At 37.6% G+C, this 21,791-nt stretch overlaps 1 protein-coding gene across 6 annotated transcripts in view; it reads left to right on the plus strand.

Moving 5' to 3' along the window:
• CLCN3 (chloride channel, voltage-sensitive 3) overlaps positions 1–21,791 on the plus strand; it is a 59,636-nt gene that overhangs the window by 16,158 nt on the left and 21,687 nt on the right. For 3 of the 6 annotated variants that reach the window (XR_774510.1, XM_010569947.1, XM_010569950.1), the window contains exons 2-6: positions 12,836–12,993; positions 15,202–15,301; positions 17,583–17,770; positions 19,210–19,332; positions 20,658–20,864. Coding sequence is in view for 5 of the 6 variants with exons in the window: in XM_010569947.1 (XP_010568249.1) it covers positions 12,836–12,993; positions 15,202–15,301; positions 17,583–17,770; positions 19,210–19,332; positions 20,658–20,864 (776 nt within the window). In the remaining variant the exon portion in view is untranslated. Of the gene's footprint in view, positions 1–123; positions 208–12,835; positions 12,994–15,201; positions 15,302–17,582; positions 17,771–19,209; positions 19,333–20,657; positions 20,865–21,791 lie in introns of those variants that run through there. The other 3 variants (XM_010569949.1, XM_010569951.1, XM_010569952.1) reach the window with 2 other exon arrangements.

A 21,791-nucleotide genomic window follows, 5' to 3' on the forward strand; every position in this document is an offset into this window, starting at 1 on the left:
GGCGGCGGCGGCGGCGCGCAGGCCGGATCCCGGTCAAACATGGCAGCGTCCCCCGCGGCCGCCCTTGCGTAAGAAATGCCGCGGCCCTCCTGAGCCGGCAGACGGGCTTCGGGTTCGTCACAGCCATGGATGTCTCTTCGGATCCGTATCTGCCCTACGATGGCGGGGGAGGAGACGGCATTCCGCTCAGGGAGTTGCATAAACGAGGTATGCCGAATTTACGTTTGAGTTACTCGTTTGCATACCTGGATGTGCGAGACAGCCGTTCAGGTTCGAGGTGGAGGTGTAAAGGCCTGTGAAGTATCGCATTGCTTTGTTTTGCCAGCCTGACGCCTTTTGGAGGAGGAGAATTCAGTTCTGGCTGGTTCCTGTGCTGTCAGTGATTGTTTTCTCTGTGGGCAGATTAGTCCTGCTTCACATCTCATCGGCTTGTGACTCCATCTTCGATATGTGGCAGGCAGTCTTTCCTTTCTCTCTCTCTCTTTTTTTTAAATCGATAAAACCATCTCGTCCACAAAAAAAACCCAGATTGTGGTTGTGGCTGACCATGACCAAACTGGCAAGAGTTTATTAAATGCGCTATTTTCATGCCTTTCGCTAACTTGAATAGGAGCAGCGTTTGTCTAGCTTTGAAGTTTCCGTACGTGCTTTTAGACTTGACTCTTTGTTGACGACTTTGATATGTGAAGGGAAAGCTCTACAATTGTAATGTCAGTTAAGTCAATATTGATGAGCTATTAAGAAATTGGAGCTTTGTGGTAGGTACTTTACGCTGTTGCTTGCAAGGAAGCAGATTTAAAACTAAAAGTGTTATCCATGTTCGGGGAAAAAAATCCTCTTTTGAGCTTGCCTTTTGTTTCTTACTGCAAACTTAAAGCAGAATACGTTCTATAAAGATTGTGTTTGTACTGAGAGAGGTTGTAGTAGGAATAAATTAAAGCTAGGCCTTCAAATTCTGAGGATATAAGGGTTTTTTTCATGGTTGGATTTGGTGGTTACACGTTGGTGTTGAAAAACAGTAAATTTGGTAAATTTTCACGTTTGTTTAAATTGGCTAATCTAAAATCAGGAAGTTATCAACACTTATGGCTGGTGATGGCATTAGAGAGGTGGTAGGCTGAGAATAAAGGTATGATTTACATAAGGTTAAATTTTTTTCTCTCCATGTTAATTTATTTTATCACCTTTCCTTGTAAACTCTTATTTTTATAAATAAACTAGGTCACTTTTTTATGTTCATTTAACATTTTTATCTGTGTTTTAGTAGTTTACATAAAAGGTTATTTGTTGTCTTTTTATGATTCTTAGAGTGTTTTTCAGCATGTGTTAAGACTATCAACAAGTTCCAATATGGCTTATTTTAAGACAAGCAAATTTTGCTCTGCCCAGATCGTTGTTATATAGCAAGTGCTGGATAGTTCTCCAAGTCAGGTTTTAGAATCGCTTCTGAGAAATCTAGGATGGTATTTTCTTAGAACATTTGCATTTGTGTGAATTGGAGGTCTTCTCAATGTATATGAACACCTGAAGGGAAGGTGCAAAGAAGGCAGAGCCAGGCTTTTTTCAGTGGTGCCCAGGGACAGGACCAGAGGCGGTGGGCACAAACCGAAACATGGGCGGTTCACTCTGAATATCAGGAAGCAGTTTTTTACTGTAAGCGTGACTGAGCACTGAAACAGGTTGCCCAGAGAGGTTGTGAAATCTCCTTCCTTGGAGATACTCAAAAGCTGTCTGGACACAGTCCTGGGAAACCAGCTGTAGGTAGTCCTGCTTGAGCAGGGTTGTTGGACCAGAGGTCCCTTCCAACCTCAACCATTCTGTGAGTTTAGATTTGTAGATAGATTTAAAGATGAAAACTGCAAAACAGCCCTAATATTACACTTTCACAGCTGTGTTTTCCTGGAAATTACCAGATTTTAGTTGATTTTACAGTGTAAAAGGTAGATATTTGCAGTACAAAATGGTGTCTGGCACATTGGAGTATTGCTATTAAACATAGAGTTTACAAATACTGTAATGAAAACAGTCGAGGGTTCAACTAGGTGTTCCCATTGTGGTGACACCACTAGGAGCCAGCAAGAGAATTCCCAGTTGTGACTTGTCTCTTTTTGCAGTTTCATTGAATTCTGTTATGGCTTGTACTTCCTATATTCTAATACTGTATTTCAAAACCAGTGTTACTGGTGCTTCTTGGGTTTGTATAGTGAGTTTCCTTTTAAAAAAACAAAACAACAACAAAACCCCAACAGTGTTACCATAATCTCTTGCAAATCTTAATTTGTCAAGTGCATATGACTCATAAGAAAATTGAGTCTCCAGACCAGTTTGTTCCATAGATTTCATCAAAATTTGTGGGTATTTCCAGCTGGTTTACAATACCACAGCAATTTGTTACTGTCATCTAGCTATCAAAACCGACAAAACCAGAAATTTAAAGTAAATTCTTGATGTTTCTTAATTATCCATGAGTCTAGAAAAGGATACTACCAAGACTTTTTTTGCCTCCCATGTAGATTTCAGAGCATTGTAATAACAAAGAGAAAATGGATAAAGATATTTTGAGAAAACAGGCTTAATTGTTAAAGCCTGTGGAATTTTTTCCCTTATTCACATACTGACAGCTCCTCTGTCCTGCAGGGTAATGTTCACGTCATGCAAAACTGCTTTGTAACATCAAAGCATTTGTTGCACTAATTGACTGCAGTGGCTCACCCAAAGTGGCTGTACCTCAGCAATGATGAAATGACTGTTTAAATCATTAGGGGTCTTTGAGGTTTAATTAACGGCCTTTACTAACGTTCAATGAGATGAAATACAAAGTATTGTAATACATTATTACTAAAAGCCTGACCCGTTGCTCTTTATTAAGAAGATGGTTTTTTGGGTTTTTTTTTCAGTGCAAATATGCTGCAAAACATCGAATGGAAAGGTTTTAAAATATGTATTTATTAATTGTGTTTATCTTTGAATGTTGATTACTTATCATTATCTCTTAAAAAAAAATACAGATATTATTGAATACTTCTTATCAGGAGTTCCTTTTACTTGCTCTGTCCTGAGACTTCTCTTTATGTGGTACTAAATTCATCATTCCAGACCTCCTTATCCTCCCTGATAGACTAAAATAAAACCACAGGAACACAGTTCGCTTCCACTCTCTTCTCTGGTAACTAAAAGAGTTAAAAGTACTGCTTCTCTCTTCAGAAAGGGTTTTAAAGTCCCAGTTTAGTATTGCATATATGATAAGTAACTGACATGTACATTTTTTCTTAAGAATTTTTTATGTAATAAACTATATGCTGGAATATATGTTGTGCAAATCAATTATTTGTGTTGCTCAATTCTTTGCCCTTGGATTTATTTTTGCATCATTTTTGCTAGCTGGACCCTTTTGAAAGTTCCACATTACTGGTATCTTGCTTGTCTTCCAGCCATTCACAGACACGCTCACACTCTTTAATCCCCCCCCCCTTTTTTTTTTTCCTAAATAAAGCATCCATTTTACCATTCTTTAAAAATTTGAAATCTGAGCAATAGTGGTACATGTATAGTGGCCAGGCTACCAGTAGCAAAAGTTGAGCTTCAGCAAACGTGGGGGTTGTTAACTCCTTTTTATTTGTTACATGTACATAAGCACATCTTAAATTTTAGATTTTGGAAGTCCTCAAGCAAAATTAGTGAAATGCTGTTGTTCTGCTAATAATCTGCAATTGAGTCAGTAGGCTGGAGATGTGAAAATTATGTATATAAAGAGCACGCCAAATTTACCAATGACTTAGTTTTAGTGAACCTAATTTTTTTTGAGAGACAAAATAACTCACAATTTCATTTATTGTGCACCAGTCACCACTGCAGGTAGGTGCAACTCCTGTTGCTTAGACTCTACGATTAACAGTAACACTGGGGAGACCTCTCTGCCCCTTCCCCCAGCTTCACCTTAAGTTATCATAAGCTATGGGGCAGAGGATATTTAATAATATCCTAGGAAGAGTTTGAGTCAGATGCATACTGAGCCAGTTCAGATCCTCTAAGTGGTAAAAGCTATCCTTTGTATTTTAGGCTGCATTTCTGATTATGGGCCTCTTATGTCTAAGAATTAGTAATAAATCAAAAGCCATTAGAGACTGAAATTCTCAGTGTGGCTTTTGAAGTGAATGGGTGTGAAAGTTGTGTACACATGCTCAGAGCTAGAGTTTGACCCCGAAATTTTATTAGTAGCAGAGGAAGAGTAATAAAATTAATTTTTACACTAATTACAGGTTCATGACAGAAGATATGATCACGATGATTATAGTTGTCTAACATTGAATGTTTTGAGAAGGAGCATTACTTGGAGAAACTCAGCAAGGTTACAGCACTGAATTTCTGCTGCACTTGTTTTAAGGTTCCTAGTAGGGGATAAGGAATTTCAATTATGAGTTCAGCCTATTTGGCTTTGGTGATTAACAGAAAGTACCATGCAATATAACTACAATTCTTTGTAGGTAGTTGGCAGGTTATCTGTGTGCCTGTGCTGTATGACTGGTAAGTTTCTCTGTTAGGCATGCATTTCTCAATTTTGGAAGTCATTTTGAGATGTACTGTTAACGGAAAGAAAGCTAATGAACAAACCGAGATTATGGCCTCCTTGGGCCTGGACATGGCCTCATTGGGACAATCATATTAGCAGAATTATTATTTTCGTTGCATCCTGCCTTTGCTTTCCAAAACAACATATAAGTAAGTAGCTCTTACGTACATGCAGCAGCAGTGCTTAGAAATCTGATTATCTAAATTTCTGTTGTTATGACTCATTGCCTTGGCCATTGTTACGTGATAGATTACTTCCCTTTTGTAATATTTGCTTTATCTAACTTTATATATCTTTATACCTTTTATTTTTCTGATCTCCTTCCCGCACTGTTCATCTTATATTTAAGTTGTAAAGTTAGTAGTGTGGGGATCACCGTAACTCTTCACTTGCATATCTGAAGTCTGTATTCATTATAGACTTAAATAAATAAATGTAGTCCATTCTGCCTTTAAGACTACAAGAAAAGAAATCTGTAATAATAAAGCCATTTTTTCTGCAGCATCATAGATAGAAACAGAAGTGTTTCTTCCACCTAAAGTAAAAAGCCAAAGCTATTTATGTTCTTTTTTTAATTATGCTGTACACGTTGAGCAATACTTGACCTCCTCTTTGCCGCCTTCTCAGATTCCTGTGCATTTGCAGTGGACGCAAGTCTTCAAAAGTCTTGGTTTAACTCTGAGGTGCTAATATTCAACTTTTGTTTTACTCCTACTTTTTAAAAGGTTATTTTTAAACACAGTTTTTTTTTTGGTCTTTTTTTTTTTTTTTTTTGGCAGAAGAGATGGAGAGGAGGGGATTGCCACTCAGTACTTTGCTAAAGCATTTTATTTCTTTTCCCTGTTCTTCAAAGCTTCTTCTGAGTCTTCCTGTTTCCCACCTATCAGATTTTTTCCAGCTGATTTTTTTTCGGTTCGTGTATATATAGTTTTGTCATTTTTGTATGCGTTTTGATTGCAATGCAGAGACCAATTTGTGCTTGTATGCATTTGATGCAGTTTAGAAGAGCCAACTGAAGAGACAGGCTGAAAATTCATAGTAACATACAAAGGGTAATGGGTTACTTGATTACAAAGACTTTAAAATCATTAATCATCAACAGTAGCAAATGATAGCACTCTGGCATGGCATGCTGTTCTTCTGATTCTGAAATTTTAAAATTACTTCTAGCCAGGAAAAGACAATAGTGCTTAATGACTCTTCTTGAGTGGTTACAGACAAATTTAAATAAACTGACAATTGTTTCTTGTCTTTTTTTTAAATTGAAAGCCTCGTACTTTGAGGTCTGAATATAGAAGCAGAAAGAAGCTGAGGCACTGACACATACCTTGTGTATACAAATCTTCTTTCATACAAGTGTAAATGATCCTTCTGGTGTGCATTGCACTCGGGGTGCTTCCCTGCCTCCATTCCCCTTGCCACCTAGTACTCAAGGACACACGGGGGAAGTGTGTATTAGTACTCGCTTGGATTAGTATCTGGCCTCTGGAAAGGTACAGCCCCTGCTGATTTTAACACTCAGCAGGTTTCGATGGTCACGTCAGAGAGAGCTTATTCCAGCCTTTGCTGTAAACTGATTAGCTTCATTTTCACTCTGAGGTGCATTTATTCCCCCGCCCCTCCTTTCACTCTGCTTGGAGTAGCACAAATGAAACATGTTGCACTGCTGTCAGCCAGAAGGACAGCTGCTGAGGGGAATACTGTGTAGTTGTGCACAGCCTAGAAAAAGGGGTGTGTGAGCAGCAGCAAACTAGTGTATTCTTGCTGTAAGAGTTAGCAGTTACATAGCTTGTAGAGAAATACCTTTGAGAAACTGGGTCCTATTATTGCTCTGCCATTGACTCCAATATTGATGTTGTTTATCTGTTGTTGTATTCACAACTCTGAGATGTTTCTAAACATAGCCACCTTTGGGAGTTTTGAGCTCTGTGAAATGGATATTACTGTATAGTGTCAGGATATTAATATTTATATAGAAGTTTTGAATTGTTTCCAGCAGAAGGATGTAATTAAAATCTAACAAGACCCAAGGGTGCGTTTATATATTTTGGTATAACTAGTCTGACAGCTTGTTGCTGTGGAAGTGGGTGAACTTGCTTGCTGTTCCCCATCTTCTCTCTCAGTTCTTGCTCTTGCACTGGCTCTGTTTCTTGTCTGACAGCACAGAAGCTTGATTCCAGTTCTGTATAATGGCAGAATTTTTTTTTTGTTAGTTTTGTCTTCTTAGTTGGATTAGCACATTTGCTTGGTTTACTGTGCAGTCAGATCCACAGGTGACAGAGCTGATCCGAGGGTGAGAGTGGGAGTGTGTGACCAAGAATGGGAGGGAGAAATAGGGGGAGCAAGATCTCCTATTTGAGTGGGAGCAGTCTGTTAGATCAGCTCAGCCGTGTTGTGAAATTATGTCCTGAGATATGTCTTGTTTCATAAAATGGAGCAAGCTGATACATGCTCAGTTTGGGACAGAGCAGTGCATTCAGAAGATGTATATCATATGCTGTAGAGCATATAGAAGGGGTCTTCAACTCTATCATAAAATTGTGGTCCCTTGTTAATTCTGCTAGCCACCCTCTTGAGCCTGTTAATGTCTCAGTTCTGTACATTGTCCTCTATGGAGGCTGTAGTTGTGTGGATTTGTTCTCTAGGTGATACTGGGTAATTGTTCAGATAATCGCATGGTGGAGAACCACATAAAAATCTATCATGCACTGTTTGATTACCCAGGTTGCAGCATTTGTCTTAAATCTTGATGTTCCTGTTATTTTTATGAGAAAAGAAGGAACACTGCACACAAGGAAAGAGTCGGGAAGGATTGTTGAACAGCTATGCAGGAATCGGGAGCATCAAGTATGTTGCAAAACCCCTTTCTTGTGTGAAACTGTATTTAGATAACTGTGAAGCACTAGCTCCCTTGTTTCTTTAACTCAAGGTATTTTAAGTGTACTTTCGGTGGGATTTTTAAATCATTGAGTGTGGAAACTGGAACCACTGCCTCCCTGGAAGAGGACCCAGGTCCACTGGCTCTTCATTTCTTCATACCAGGGACCAGGATAGCAGGACCCTGAAGATCTTTATGATCTGCTGGGTTTCTTCACTGGGGACTTGTTCCGAGAAGTCTGTGAAGCGAAAAATGCAACAGCATATGAGTGTTGGTGACTCATGTTTTGATTTGTTAGCATTTTAAAATGTTTTATCATGAAAATTTTTGAACTGTACCATAGAGAATAGTCAGTGATGGTCTGCTTGCATTTTAAAGGTATGAGTCCTTGCCGACGTGATCTTTTTCTTTTTAAATGAATTAGCTAAAAATTTACCAGGTATTTTTCTTTAAAAAAACATGACTTTTATCAGCTGTGTGTTGCCCAGGGTTGCTTTCAAATCTGAAAGAAATCTACTGAGTTGCAGAAGGACAAGGGAGTATGGGATCACTACTACAGGAGATGAGGCAGCCTTTGAAAATGCTGTGCATGGCACCTGAAAAATGCTGTGTGTAATCTACATAAATCAGCTTTTTGTCATGTTTATCATAGTACCAACATCAATCAAGATTGAAGGCTGCTTGTATGAGGCATATATATAGAATATGAAAGAAGAGAGATTCCTTGCCTCAGGGGGGACATAAAGCAAGGACGAATCTGTAATGTTTAAAACAACTTGTGTGAGTATAGGAAAATATTAGTTCTGTAATTTCTTTGTTCATGCTTTACATCAGGAGGGACTACCTAAGCAAAGCAGGAGGTTGGATCAGTGTTGGGGGCTATAGCCATTCAGTATAACTTCATGTGCAGAGGGAAATGAAGGAGAGCAATATGGTAAGGACTGCTTTTTCTATCAGGCATAGTGTCCTCTCAAGCAATTTTGGATTGTATTTTTTCATTCTCATTAAAAAAAACAAAGGAACAAACAAAACCCCCACTTTTTCAGAGGTGAGGGCTTTTTTTGGTGTTGGAATTTACTTCTCTTATTCCAGTTTTGTCCATGTAGCATTTTTGTTTGGTTTTGCTGTACCTCATTCTTTGGTGTCCCAAAGTACAGTGTTTTACTGTTAACCTTAATGCTTATTACAGGTTTTTTCGTTCAACATGATGCAATATTCTTTATTAGATTTTTGTTGGGGTTTTTTTCTGAACAACTTCACTGGAAGCAGTTCTTCAGCACTACCAGAGCTGATTGCTGAGAAAGGATCGTGCTGAAGGCTTGAAATTACATGCATGGAAGGATAACAAAAGTCAGCTGCCTTCCTTAGAAGGTAGTTCAGGCAAGACCTACAGTGACTGAATCACCTAAAAGAGACAATCTCCTTTCTCTGAAGAAGCATGTTGCTTTTATTGTCTAGAAGCTTACTGTATGGAAGCTTGCAGTCTGTGATTGCAGCAGCTTGCTAGTTTTATGTTGAGAATACAGGATTGTTAAAGATGCTGTTGGAGAAGGCATGCTAATAAAGGGATGCCAGCTACCTTAGTTTTGCAAAGTATGGAAGGATTGTGTTGAATTTGCTTTGTAAGGATTCCTGTGAGCTGTATTGAGCCTCTAAGAGGATCAGTATATTACTATTTGCCTCCCTGTAGTAACATAGGTTAGTTTGGAATAACAGTAATAATAAAAGTTCTGCCTGCTACTTTTACCATCTGCTTCCCAGTCTAATAAAGCCTTAAGCAAACTCATATGTAACAAAAAGAAGGCTTTACTTTCTTTACAGCTGCAGAATGGCTCAGGTGTGTGCATATGGAAAATGGAGGTGTTCTCCTATTGTATCTAGAGGCTGTGCCTATATACCTTGTGTGTTAAGTGCTTGTTTTTAAGGCTAAGGCTGCTTGAATTTTGGTGAAAAGCACTTGCATTGAGTTGTAGCCTGAGAAAGAGTCTTGAAACTTGAGGACTGGAGAGAAGGGGGAGAAAGGGAGGGGAAATACTTTCTGAATATTGGGAACATCAGAAGGCTACATTTGCTAAATGCTATGATTTATCAGGGCAAGGATGATTTCCTGGTTGGAGGTTAGAATCTTGTGATGAAAAATCTGTATTATGGTAAGGATTTTAACAAAATCTATTGAGTTGAAAATAAATTTAATAACACTTTGATGAAACTGGCAGTAAATTATGAGACTTTCCATGTGTTTATGCTGATGAAAATCATTATCATCATAGCTGGCAGGAGCATCTTACTGTGTGAAACGCTAGAGAAGGAAAGGAAGAAAGGGAAGTGGAAGTTTGGGAAAGTGCTGAGTATTAGTAAAGGTATATTTCTCTAAATTCTCCTTTAGAACAGCTATATGCTATATAGATCATAATACTAGCTGGAGCATGTCCTCTCCCACTGCTGTCAGACTTACGTATCTTAGATACAGAGCATCAGATTTTGTACAGTTGTCCTCTTCGTGGTCCTCTATAGGGCAGCCTTTCTACCACACACTAATGGAGGGTGTCATTGCTGCCTGTTTCTCGCTTGGTACAAGATTATAGCCATTCAGCTGTATCAGGCATTCACGACAGCTCTGTATTCAACAAAACCACATCTTCAGCTTCAGGTCTTGTTCTGTGTCTCCTCCCCATCATACAATAATCATTTATATTCCAGTATTCGGTGTGCCAGCAAGTGCTGGCAAAGCAGGAACCTGACATGGTTTCAGTGGGATTTTTACTGTATCCAGGCAATGACCATTCTTTGTAGTCTGCTCCAAGTTCTGCATGGGGTCTGGTGCAGTGAGTATGGTACCATTCCTGATGGTTTCCCTGGAGAGAATTCCAGTTCAGCACCTTGTGATATGCATAAAATCATCTGTTACTGTTTGTGATACATTTATATCTCTCAACTCTCCTTTGCCTTGTGTGGCACAGGATTGCATGGTCTTTATGGCTTGATACTGCTTCATATATAGGAGGGCATAAAACCAACTCCTCCATGGCAAAGGCAAGCTTTTATCCTACCATGATCACTCAGGTTCAGGAGACTGCTTGATAACATTGTAACTTTGTAAGAAATTAATAGTTAAACTGTGGCTGAATATAATTTATGTCCCCTTGCTTTGCAAAGGAGGTTAATTTCATGTAAAAAACCCCCAACATTTTCATAATGTATTCTGTTATTCTCTTAATTTTGAGAGCTAAACTAATCATTGCAGTGTGAATTTTGTTATTAGATCGGCTTGCCCTTTCAGCTAGCCAGACGTGTATCTTAGACTTCTTTTCTAGTTAGGAGAATTGGAAACAGCAAGAGAATTGAATCCCTTATCCTAAAGCAAGGTTTTCACAATTATCTTTATTAGCAAATCTGATGTAATTTGTTGTTGTTAGCTTTTTATTAATGGAAGCATAGGTAATGCTTCTTTACATCTGCTTTAAGAGAGTCTTAGCAGCAGCTTTGAGAAGAGATTTACAGGGCTTAGCTATGGTGAATAGATGAGGGAGAATTTAATATGGCATAGACTGGGGAAAAAAACAGTATTAGGAAAGATGGCAGCCAGGCTAGCATGAGAGAATGGTATTGGCATTGTTGAGTTGTTGTTTCCTGCATTTGCATTCTCTTCTTTTTCTTTAAGATTTAAAAAAAAATATATATATATATAGACTTTTAAGCTTTTCTATATGTAATGTGTATATGTAATGAATAGTAGTTTTTGTGTCTTGAAAATGTTAGATTGCATTTTGTCTTAATAGGATTTTTGTATTATTTTCTTGTGTGTTGTCTTTCACCACTGAGAAGATGTCCAAATAAATGCTGCGTTATATACCAGGCATAAACGAGACCTCTCAAGCAATAGATGGCTGAGGCACACCTTTGGGTCTGAGTATAATGCCAGGTGTTACACTGCTTCTGCTAGATCTCAGACTTCACAAATTTAAAGGGAAAAGGCACATTTTACCTATGTATAAATCTAATTGTCAGTTATTGGGGAGAGCTGGGTCTAGTAAACTTGGCATTTGTGGCATTTGGAAGTTTACAGGTAGGCCCTTTGAAGACTTTTTTTTTTTTTTTTTTTTTTTTGTAAGTTGGAAACTTCTGCTGACAACAGCAAGAAGCTGAGCCTACAGTTAAAAACAAAAAAAACCTAAAAAACCCAAACAAACAAGAAAACCCCGTGCAGAAAACATCCCACCTGCCTAACCATCCCAGTGTCAGTCTAGTGAAATAAGTTCTAGTGCCAGTCTGAACTGATGTAGGCCCAAGTTAGCCAAGACTTCTGTCTTTAATAATAGAGATTATTGTGCTATGCCATATAGTGTTGGCCAAATTATTTCGTTCTTAGTCAAAAAAGTGAAAGTATTCATTTTTTAAATCATTGTCTATATTCACCTCATTATAAATGTTCCCTTTATAGCAATTACTGTTGCAGAAGCAGTTTGTGTTGGGTGGGCAAATGGTGGCCATGCTATATTTAAGCAACCATACAGCAGAAAATTATACTTGGGGTCTGTGAATATACCGCAGGAACTCAAAAAAGCCAAGATATTGCAGAATTGATGACATTTGAAAGCTTAAAACAGTAAAACTTTTGTGATCACTTGTGAAGAGGGAAAAATTCTCAGTACTCCTCTTGCTCTCCTTATTCTCATCACTGAAAGAAATACTGGGATGTTGTGCAAGCTGCTTGTGAAGGAACAAGCTAGCGATGACAAATTAGTAGAAGACATTTTCTCTATACAGTATTTCCAACTTTTCATGACTGAGGTCTGTTTTGTGGGTTACCTGAAATAAATAAAATTTTTTTTAAAAAGTATTTGCGTGCCTTTCTGTTACTTTTTAGCTTCAATGATAATCTCTTGATAATGTGTTTTAAGTTTGGTTTAGACATGTAAGAGAGATTGGTAATCAATGGTATATATATTTAAAAATAACTGGCAACCTATGGGAGTGCTGTGAACTTTATATCTAATAATCTGGTTTTATTTTCTTACAGTCAGATTTTCCTCTAGTAGCTCATAAACTGAAATAAACTTCAAGGTAAATGTGTGTCAAAGCTGCTCATTTTTTCCACTTTGTTCTACTGAAGTTTCTCTGGAGTCTGCACACAAAACAACAACAATTTGACTAGTACATTCATATTTAACCAATGGAAATACAAAGTCACTAACATGCAAATTTAACCTACAGATGAGTGACAGAAAAAAATAGTGACATGCAACATTGAGAGACCTAAATGAATGCATATTATGGGAAGTGTCTTAATTACTTGTTCCAAAATTTTATATGCCATAGTGTTACGAACATTTGAATACTTCATTTATTTGCAGAATTAATTAATTCCTGTCTTTCTTCTGCCACAGGAACTCATTATACAATGACAAATGGAGGAAGTATCAACAGTTCAACACATTTACTGGATCTTCTGGATGAACCAATTCCTGGAGTAGGAACGTATGATGACTTCCACACCATTGACTGGGTTCGAGAGAAGTGCAAAGACAGAGAAAGACATAGACGGGTACTTGAGATAAATAACAATACTTGGAAAATATTTTTTTGTTGGATGTTGGAATTGAGGTCTGATCTAGTAACGCATACAAATATGTGCATACTTTAAATTTGTAAGTAGTTACATCAACTAGAACTACTTGAGTGCTATTAAAAAAGCACCATTTCATTGATGCTTGTAGTCCTGCAACAGTATTACAACTTGGAAAGGCAACAGTAATTTAATGGGGTGGGAATAGCTTCCTGACACCCAAATGACATTTTTACAGTACTGCTTTTTTTGCATGCTAGTATATTTAAGGTTATTTTCCAGTGTAGATGTATTTGTAATAGTACAATAGTGCTTATGGTGGTACTTGTACAGAAAAGTGAGCACTGATGTATATTGCTTTTATACTGACACGAGTGTATCTGTGCTACTGCTATGTAGTGCTGCGGTTGTTTGGATTATGGAAAGTGAAAATTCTTGTATCTAAACCACTTACATCAGTGTATATATGCTTAACAAAAAAGTAGTCTCAATATGTGTGGTAAATTTCCTTTCCACTCTCCCATCACAGAACTTGCTTTTTTCCTCTTCTCTGTTGATTTCTTCAGAAGGTCTTCAAAGTTCAGGCCATTCATCTTTATCCCTGTGCTCTGCAACCAGTTCTTTCATGAAGCAGGCTCAAGTTGTATTAGTAACATGCTAGATACTGTCATTCATGCAGTAGACTTGTTTAATAGCATTTCGGGAAGAAATACGCTATTTAGAGCCTTATTGCCATACTTTTGGGTTGCTTACATTAATTAATTTTAAAAACAGAACAGATTTGGAGATGTGATTTCTCCTGAAGTATTTTTAACTGATCAAAATGAATAGTTAAAAGTTAATTATAATTGTTTGGAGAGGTCGGGGAGAGGTTCCTTCACATACAACACTGTTATTCTGCTTTCTTTGGAAACACCATTTTTAACTTTCTGGAAGCAAATGTAGGGTGCCTATGCTGATTTACTTTGACATGGTTAAAAAAAAAAAATAATCTTACACTTAAAAACCAAAACATCCACAATTGCACTATTTAGTGCTTTTTTAAGGAAAAGAGATCCTTGGACAATGGGTCTGAGAACACGTACCTTGTTTGAATGCTTTTAATGAAAAGTAAGAAGGTGTTTTCCATGTAATACTTTATATCATATTTTGATGTCAAAGCAGTAATTAATACAACGCCATCTTTACATTGCAGATACATAGGTTAGTGTCTAGTGGATATGCCATTGGATAGAATGCTGGGCCTGACCAAATCCTGGCAAGGCAGATCACACCAGGAAATAGGTTACCTAGGGTGAAGTCTCACAGCTGTTACTCATTTTAATATCTGAGACCAGAAAAGTCAGACAAGACAGTTCACAGTTATAGTCACAGAACTACTGTGAAATTTATAAATATGCCCTGAATGACAGGAGGCTGTCTGGCCATGTAATCAAAGACGTAGAAAGAAGAAGAAATGAGTACTAGTGGGTGGTTTCTGCTGTTTGTTGCACGTACTTTCTTGCTCCTTTTACAGTATGAAAAAATCTTAAGAATAGGATCCAATTATATAATGAAGGTTTAATCATAAAACAAGTTATGCACAAATTTCAGCGAAGTGCACAAAGTAAAGTAAATAAGGCTAAAATAAGAATTACTATTTTTTTCAGTACAATAACTTTAGATACCATTAATAATAGTTGCCTAGAATATTGTAGGGTAGTTATCCAGGTTTTGGGTTTGTTTATTTTTGTGTGGTTTTTAGTCTAAAGATAAAAGAAAGATGTTTATATTTGAAATAGAAATTTAGGAATTTGAATTGTATGGAATAGCTTATTAGTAGTACACTAACAGTTTATTTGAGGTTCGACAAAAAATAATTTAAGATTTAGGAGAGAAATAATTTTACAATTACATGTTTTAGATGTGTATCATAGAAAGTATTCATTTATCCTAATAATGCATTTCCTGGGTTTTAGTTCTTTAAATTAAGTAAACTTACTTTCCTCTGTCGGTTGTTTGATGTCTGAATAACCAAGCTGATTTATCTATGTAAAGCACTAAATACAAGGAGAATGCTTGTAGTTTAAAGAGAGGTATATTTGCCTGTAGCTTGCATCACACAGTCTGTATGTCATACTTACTTTTTTTTCTCCTATTCATATTGCAGAAACACATACAAGTTTATATGACAATTTCTCTTTGCAGATTAACAGCAAAAAGAAAGAATCAGCATGGGAGATGACAAAAAGTTTGTACGATGCATGGTCAGGATGGCTAGTAGTCACACTAACTGGTTTGGCATCAGGTAAATTAAAAAAACAGAGGATTTCTTTCTTACATTTATCAGCAAGTATAGTTACTGTGCTTTTCATTTGTGTGTTGTCCACCAACCTGGATAAGAGCTGGTTCAGACTACTACCGTAATTCCATAAGGGAAGGAAAAGGTTGACTATCTTCCTTTACAGACTTTAGCATTTTGAGGGGAGGGTTTACTAATCAAACGGAAAACAAAGTCCTCACTGAATTTAGTGAGAGTTTTTCAGAGTTCTTGAACTTCCACCTACTAAACTATGACTGTTCTTCAGTCCTGTGAATGAGATAGGGAAAACACCAATCTGTTAAATTTTGCTTTTTTCCTGCAGAATTTCTTGTGAAAGTGTATTCACTGATTGTGCTAGATGGTTTTCCTGCTGTGAATTTGTTTTGGTTTTTTTGGTTGGTTTTTTTTTCTGCTAGGAGTTACTGAACCCATAGCTTATTCCCTATGGACCAAAAAGTAGCTCTGGTATATGAGTTTTGGTAAACACACTTCCGTGTAAAGCACGTGTTTATACCTGAGTAAAGTCTAGCTATATGTTTATGTCATACCTTTCTAGAGATTATTACAGAGAAAATATTAGCTTTAACAGGTAGAGTTCGTTGGCTTCTACTTCAACTCTATCTTTTCTTTTTAATGTACTTTAGGATGAGTTTTACAGCTCAAATCATCTGATAGTTTGTGGCCCCACTGTCATGCAGTGCTGCTTTCTATGAGCATAGTTTGGAGTGACCAAAATTTGCAGGAGTGAGAAGTCACAAACTTTGTGCTCAGTTTTTCCAAAAAAGTATTTCAAACAGAGATCTTAGATTAAATGCTAGGAAAATTGGATTAGTTGCAGAGTATGGCCATGCCTGTTAAAAAGGCATGGTAACTGTATAATCACTACTTAGATATATACATAATCACTTTCACAAATCACATATAAGTTAATATATATGCAAAGTTTGTAGCATGTTTATATACCTCTGAATGTACAAACTGGGAGTGTATAATTGATGGAAATTGCTTGTGATAATTTGGGTGGCAATGTGCAGTGTTGTGTTTCCACCTCCCAAGCTGCTATGTATGTTAAAATTGCTCTACTATGTTTCTGAGCATCAAAGTGAGCAAATTCTGGCCGTGAACTTTCCTAGGTTTTTCAGTTTCAACTGCTTTCTGTTGTATGTGTCGAGTGAATCTTAAAAGATACAACCTTGATTTCAGTTATGGGGAGATCTTATGTTTATGTATTTTAATTAATTTGGTTGAAATTTTGTTCTACTGAAATACTGCCTTTGACTTTGACGTTGATTGGCTCAGGATCTCAAACTGAGGGTCTGTCAAGATTGGTAAATATAAATTAGTAAGACAGAGGTAATTCTTTACTACCAACTTACACAAGTAAATTGTGGCTGTCTCTAGACAGCTCTTTCTAGCAGTGATTAATGCCTTAAAAATAGTAAATTACAACTAATTAACAGTTGTACATGCTCACAAAAATACTGACTTTAGAAGTAGTTTTTCAGTATACCACTACCATGAAAAATTATTTTACTTTTGTAAAATAAAGGGGGTTTTTTAATTGTTTAAATCCTTTGAAGCAATTTCATAAGTAATGCATGTTTTTGAGGATTCTTCAAGCTTTCTGCATGTACTTATAAGACAGAATCCATCTTAAGCTTTGAGTTTGTGAACTGCTTAGTATCTATGCTGTTTGTTACCTGCAGTAGGAATTTTACACGCTCACCATGTTACAGAATGAAGTAATTTTGTATATGGATCACATGAGTGTCATCAGGTTTTATTTGGTGTTTTATTTATGTTGTTCTAAAACAGGTGTTGGCAAGGTAAGAATTATTTTCTCCAAATATGCTGTTCTGTACAAAACACAGTAGAATAGTTCATGAGTTCTCTGAGGCATGGCAAGGTAGTTTTGTCAGAAGGTCTGTTGTCTTTTTCATCACAAAAATGTATCAGTCTTCTTTTGATTCTTAAGTCCTTAGTTTCAGTGGACTGTTGGAGAACTGTGGCATAGGAAAAAAAAAAAGAAAAAAAGATGCATTTAACTTCGGAAATATACAAGGTACTAGATTCTTCAACAAATACTAATCCTACCGTATTGCAAGTAGGATATATTCCTGGAAATCAGTAACATTTTAAATGTCTATTTCTTTAGGTTTTCTGTGATTTCAATTTACATCAATTAATACCAGCGCATTTCTTCATTTTAACTATGTGTGTTATTCCTATTTACTAGAATATTAACACAAAATTGTTTCTACAACAGGGGCATTGGCAGGATTAATTGACATTGCTGCTGACTGGATGACTGACCTAAAGGAAGGCATTTGCCTTAGTGCTTTGTGGTTTAACCATGAACAGTGTTGTTGGGGATCAAATGAGACCACGTTTGAAGAGAGAGATAAATGTCCGCAGTGGAAAACATGGGCAGAACTAATAATTGGGCAAGCAGAAGTGAGTATATAGCCATTCTTTGATGGTCTTGCTCAGTAGCTTGACTGAACATGGAAAGAAAATAATGGTCTTAAGATTAGGGTACTAAACATGGATTTGAGTTGTATTGTCTGCTCCATTTTTCAGCATTTGAATTAATTAATAGGTTATAGTGTAATAAATGTGCTTTTCATGCACTGCAAAGGGGCTTGGAGTTTTGCAGATGTAAGGAATTTATGAAAGTATAGAACTGTTAATAACACAAGAATTTCTAGTCTTGATCATAACTATACATAAAAAAATCATAGCATCATAGAATGGTTTGGGTTGCAAAGGACCTTAAAGATCATCTAGTTCCAACCCCCCTTCCAGGGGCAGGGACACCTTCCACTAGACCACGTTGCTCAAAGCCCCATCCAACCTGGCCTTGGAACACTTCCAGGGATGGGGCATCCACAACTTCTTTGGGCAACCTGTTCCAGTGCCTCACCACTGTAACAGTAAAGAATTTCTTCCTAATATCTAATCTAAATCTACCCTCTTTCAGTTTAAAACCTTACCCCTCGTCCTATCACTATATTCCCTGATAAAGAGTCCTTCCCCATCTTTCCTGTAGGCCCTTTTGAGGTACTGGAAGGCTGCTATAAGGTCTCCCCAGAGCCTTCTCTTCTCCAGGCTGAACAACCCCAGCTCTCTCAGCCTGTCCTCATAGGGGAGGTGCTCCTTCCCTCTGATCTTCGTGGCCCTCCTCTGGACTCGCTCCAACAGGTCCATGTCCTTCTTATGTTGGGGGCCCCAGAGCTAAACACAGTACTCCAGGTGGGGTCTCACCAGAGTGGAGTAGAAGGGCAGAATCACCTCCCTCAACCTGCTGGTCACGCTTCTTTTTATGCACCCCAGGGTGCGATTTGCTTTCTGGGCTGCGAGTGCACATTGCTGGCTCATAGTCGGTTTTTCATCCACTAATACCCCCAAGTCCTTCTCTGCAGGGCTGCTCTCAATCCACTCGTTACCCAGTCTGTATTTGTGCTGGTCTAGTTGTCCATAAAAATAAAATTTGTGGTGGTCTCCGATAACTAAGAATAGGTTGGTTTTATTTTTTCTACCATAAATTTTTTTAAATAAGGAAGATTTACTCAGTATTCAGTAGATTTTAGCAGCTAATAGCTATTAAAAAAACCCCCACAACTGTGCTATGTTTATTTTTTCTTTTTAAGATAAAGTGTTAGAACACTTTCTACCTTGTATAAACCAGTCTTTGCTGATGTGCAGGTATCATGACTTTATGCTTTTCAAACAAAGCTCTTTCTTTCTTGGCTTGGTAATAATTACTGTCCCTCAAAATACGTGCGTAAGTCTACTTTGCAGCAAGAGTACTTCTGGGTTATTTTAAGTAGTGATTTTGCTCCTACATCAAATTTATATTCTAACTTTTTTTTGGTTTTTGTTTTTGCTTTTAGGGTCCAGGTTCATACATAATGAACTACATAATGTACATTTTCTGGGCTTTGAGCTTTGCCTTCTTAGCGGTTTCTCTGGTGAAGGTATTTGCTCCCTATGCCTGTGGCTCAGGGATACCTGAGGTGAGGTCTAACTAATACATACATTATAGATGTTTCATATTAATGTGAAAATTTCTGCTGCCTTACAGGTTTGGGGGAAGGCAAGAGGGGGCGCCCTTTGACTTTGAAATACATTAATACAAGTATTCAAATTGAAATAATGTAATTGTGCTAATTGTAGCTGAGAAGAATAACCCCAAATTTCAGAGAGTCTCCTGAGTTTGTAGATTTTGCTGCATGCTTCTGGCTGGACTACTTTTTAAGGAAGCATTTAGCTTGAGAGAGTAGACTTCTGAAGAGTGATTTCCAAACCTCCCCCCAGTCCCCACCCTCTTTACACTGGTAAGAGAGCAGTGGTTCATTGACAGAATACATGTCCTTTGATACAGCAGTTGATCTTTTGTTGCATTGGCTTTAATTGCCTTAACTAGCACAAACCATCGAACAGTCACAAAGTAAAATGTGTAATATCCTCAAAAACTCTTTTTTTTTTTTTTGTCCTACTATACACAGAATGAGAGGGAAAAACCCAAAGTCAAAGTCTGGTCAGACTCACTTCTCCAGTCATTCTATAAATATTTCTTTATGTATGTGTATTGTAGAAGTTAATGGACAAATCTTGCCTCTGAATAAGCCTGGAGTAGTTCTGTGCCATTATTCCAGAAGAGATTTCATCCTAAATTGGTTTCCAAATTTAGTTAACCTTTTCTTTCTAGACAGCTGCCCAGTGTTTTGTGTACATCCTATTTATAGACATGTTGTCCTTTCCTATGATAACTATATTATTTCCTATATATGGGCATATTTTCCAGTCTAATATGACACTGTTAGGCAAAGTAATACCTTAGGCAAGTGGCACATCTTTTCTAGTGGAAAAAAGGCTGATGTTTTCCATCTTTATGTCAAGAAATCTACTGTTAAATTTTTATGTAGAGAAGGTAAAACATAAGGACAAAACAGAGAGGGGTAGAATCAGTGCAGATGTGATATGGCTACAATAGATGACCCTGAGTATAGTTTTTGCAGGTCTGTTTTTCCTTCAGGAGTTTTCTGACTTTCACTTGATAATTTACATTATAAACCTAGGAATGCAGTCTTAGAAGCTACTGCAGATTAATTTTCTACTAAATGTAATTGATAATGTTGTTGTATGTCATTGTCCAGTGTTTTAGAGTAAGCTGCAAATGGAAAGCCTCTGGCAACCAAATGGATTCAGTGTAGCAATCTGAACAGTACATGTTTTAAAGTGTGATAAAGTTAGTCATTAAGCAGCTAAAATGATAAAATTAATTATTTTCTGATGAAAGCAGAATACAGTAACAGATATTATTTTCTTTTTCTTCCAGATAAAAACTATTTTGAGTGGCTTCATCATCAGAGGTTACTTAGGGAAGTGGACTTTGATGATAAAAACAATTACTTTAGTCTTGGCTGTCGCATCAGGTTTGAGTTTAGGAAAAGAGGGTCCCTTGGTACATGTTGCCTGCTGCTGTGGGAATATTTTTTCCTACCTCTTTCCAAAGTACAGCACAAATGAAGCTAAAAAAAGAGAGGTAAGTTCTTGTAAAAGCATTTCTAGGATGTATTGAATATCCATGCATTTACACTGATTTGTTGAAAAGACGGTATTTGTTCTCTCAGACAGTGTTTAGGCTTGGATTATCAGTAGTTATTTATTGTGTTAAGAACAATGGATTATCCCTAGCATTCTCCAAGGTAAATTGTTTCCATGTCAGAGTACGTTTGCGTTTCTCCCACCTCAGAGACCATTTGATTTTACTTAAATTCTTTCTATTCTTGGTTCTGCATTTTGGTAATTGATGAATGTCTTCAACTGTGAGGACAGCAGAGGACTTTTGAACCCGTGAACAAAGTATTCCTGGAAAAGGGTTGATGACAACTGTGTTTTTGCTCTTTCAGTTTGCTGTTGTTAGTGAGAGTGTGGTGGATTAGCCTTGGTGCCCACCAAGATGCTCTCTCACCCCTGCTCCTCAGCCAGCCAGCAGGAGAAAATAAGATGAAAAGGTCATAGGTCAAGATATGGACAGGGAGATCACTCACCAATTACCATCTCAGGCAAAACAGACTATACTTGAGGAAGGTTACTGCCAATCAGTAACAGAGTAGGATAGTGAGAAACAAAAACAAAACTCAAAACACCTTGCCCCCGCTGTCCGTTCTTGCCAGGCTCAACTTCACTCCTGACTCTTGTATCCCAAAGTGGCACAAGGGGATGGGGAATGGGGGCTGCAGTCAGTTTGTAACGCTTTGTGTCTGCTGCTCTTTCCTTCTCATGCTCTTCCCCTTCTCCAGCATGGGGTCCCACCCATGGGAGACAGTCCTTCATAAACTCCTTCAGCATGGGTCCTTTCCACAGGGTGCAGTCCTTCAGGAATGGACTGCTCCAGCCTGGATCCCCCAAGGGTGCCAGAAAATTCCTGCCAGAAAATCTGCTCCTGCATAGGCTCCTCTCCACAGGC

Source organism: Haliaeetus leucocephalus, unplaced genomic scaffold (assembly GCF_000737465.1).
Source record: "Haliaeetus leucocephalus isolate CR32 unplaced genomic scaffold, Haliaeetus_leucocephalus-4.0 Scaffold284, whole genome shotgun sequence".
NCBI lineage: Eukaryota > Metazoa > Chordata > Aves > Accipitriformes > Accipitridae > Haliaeetus > Haliaeetus leucocephalus.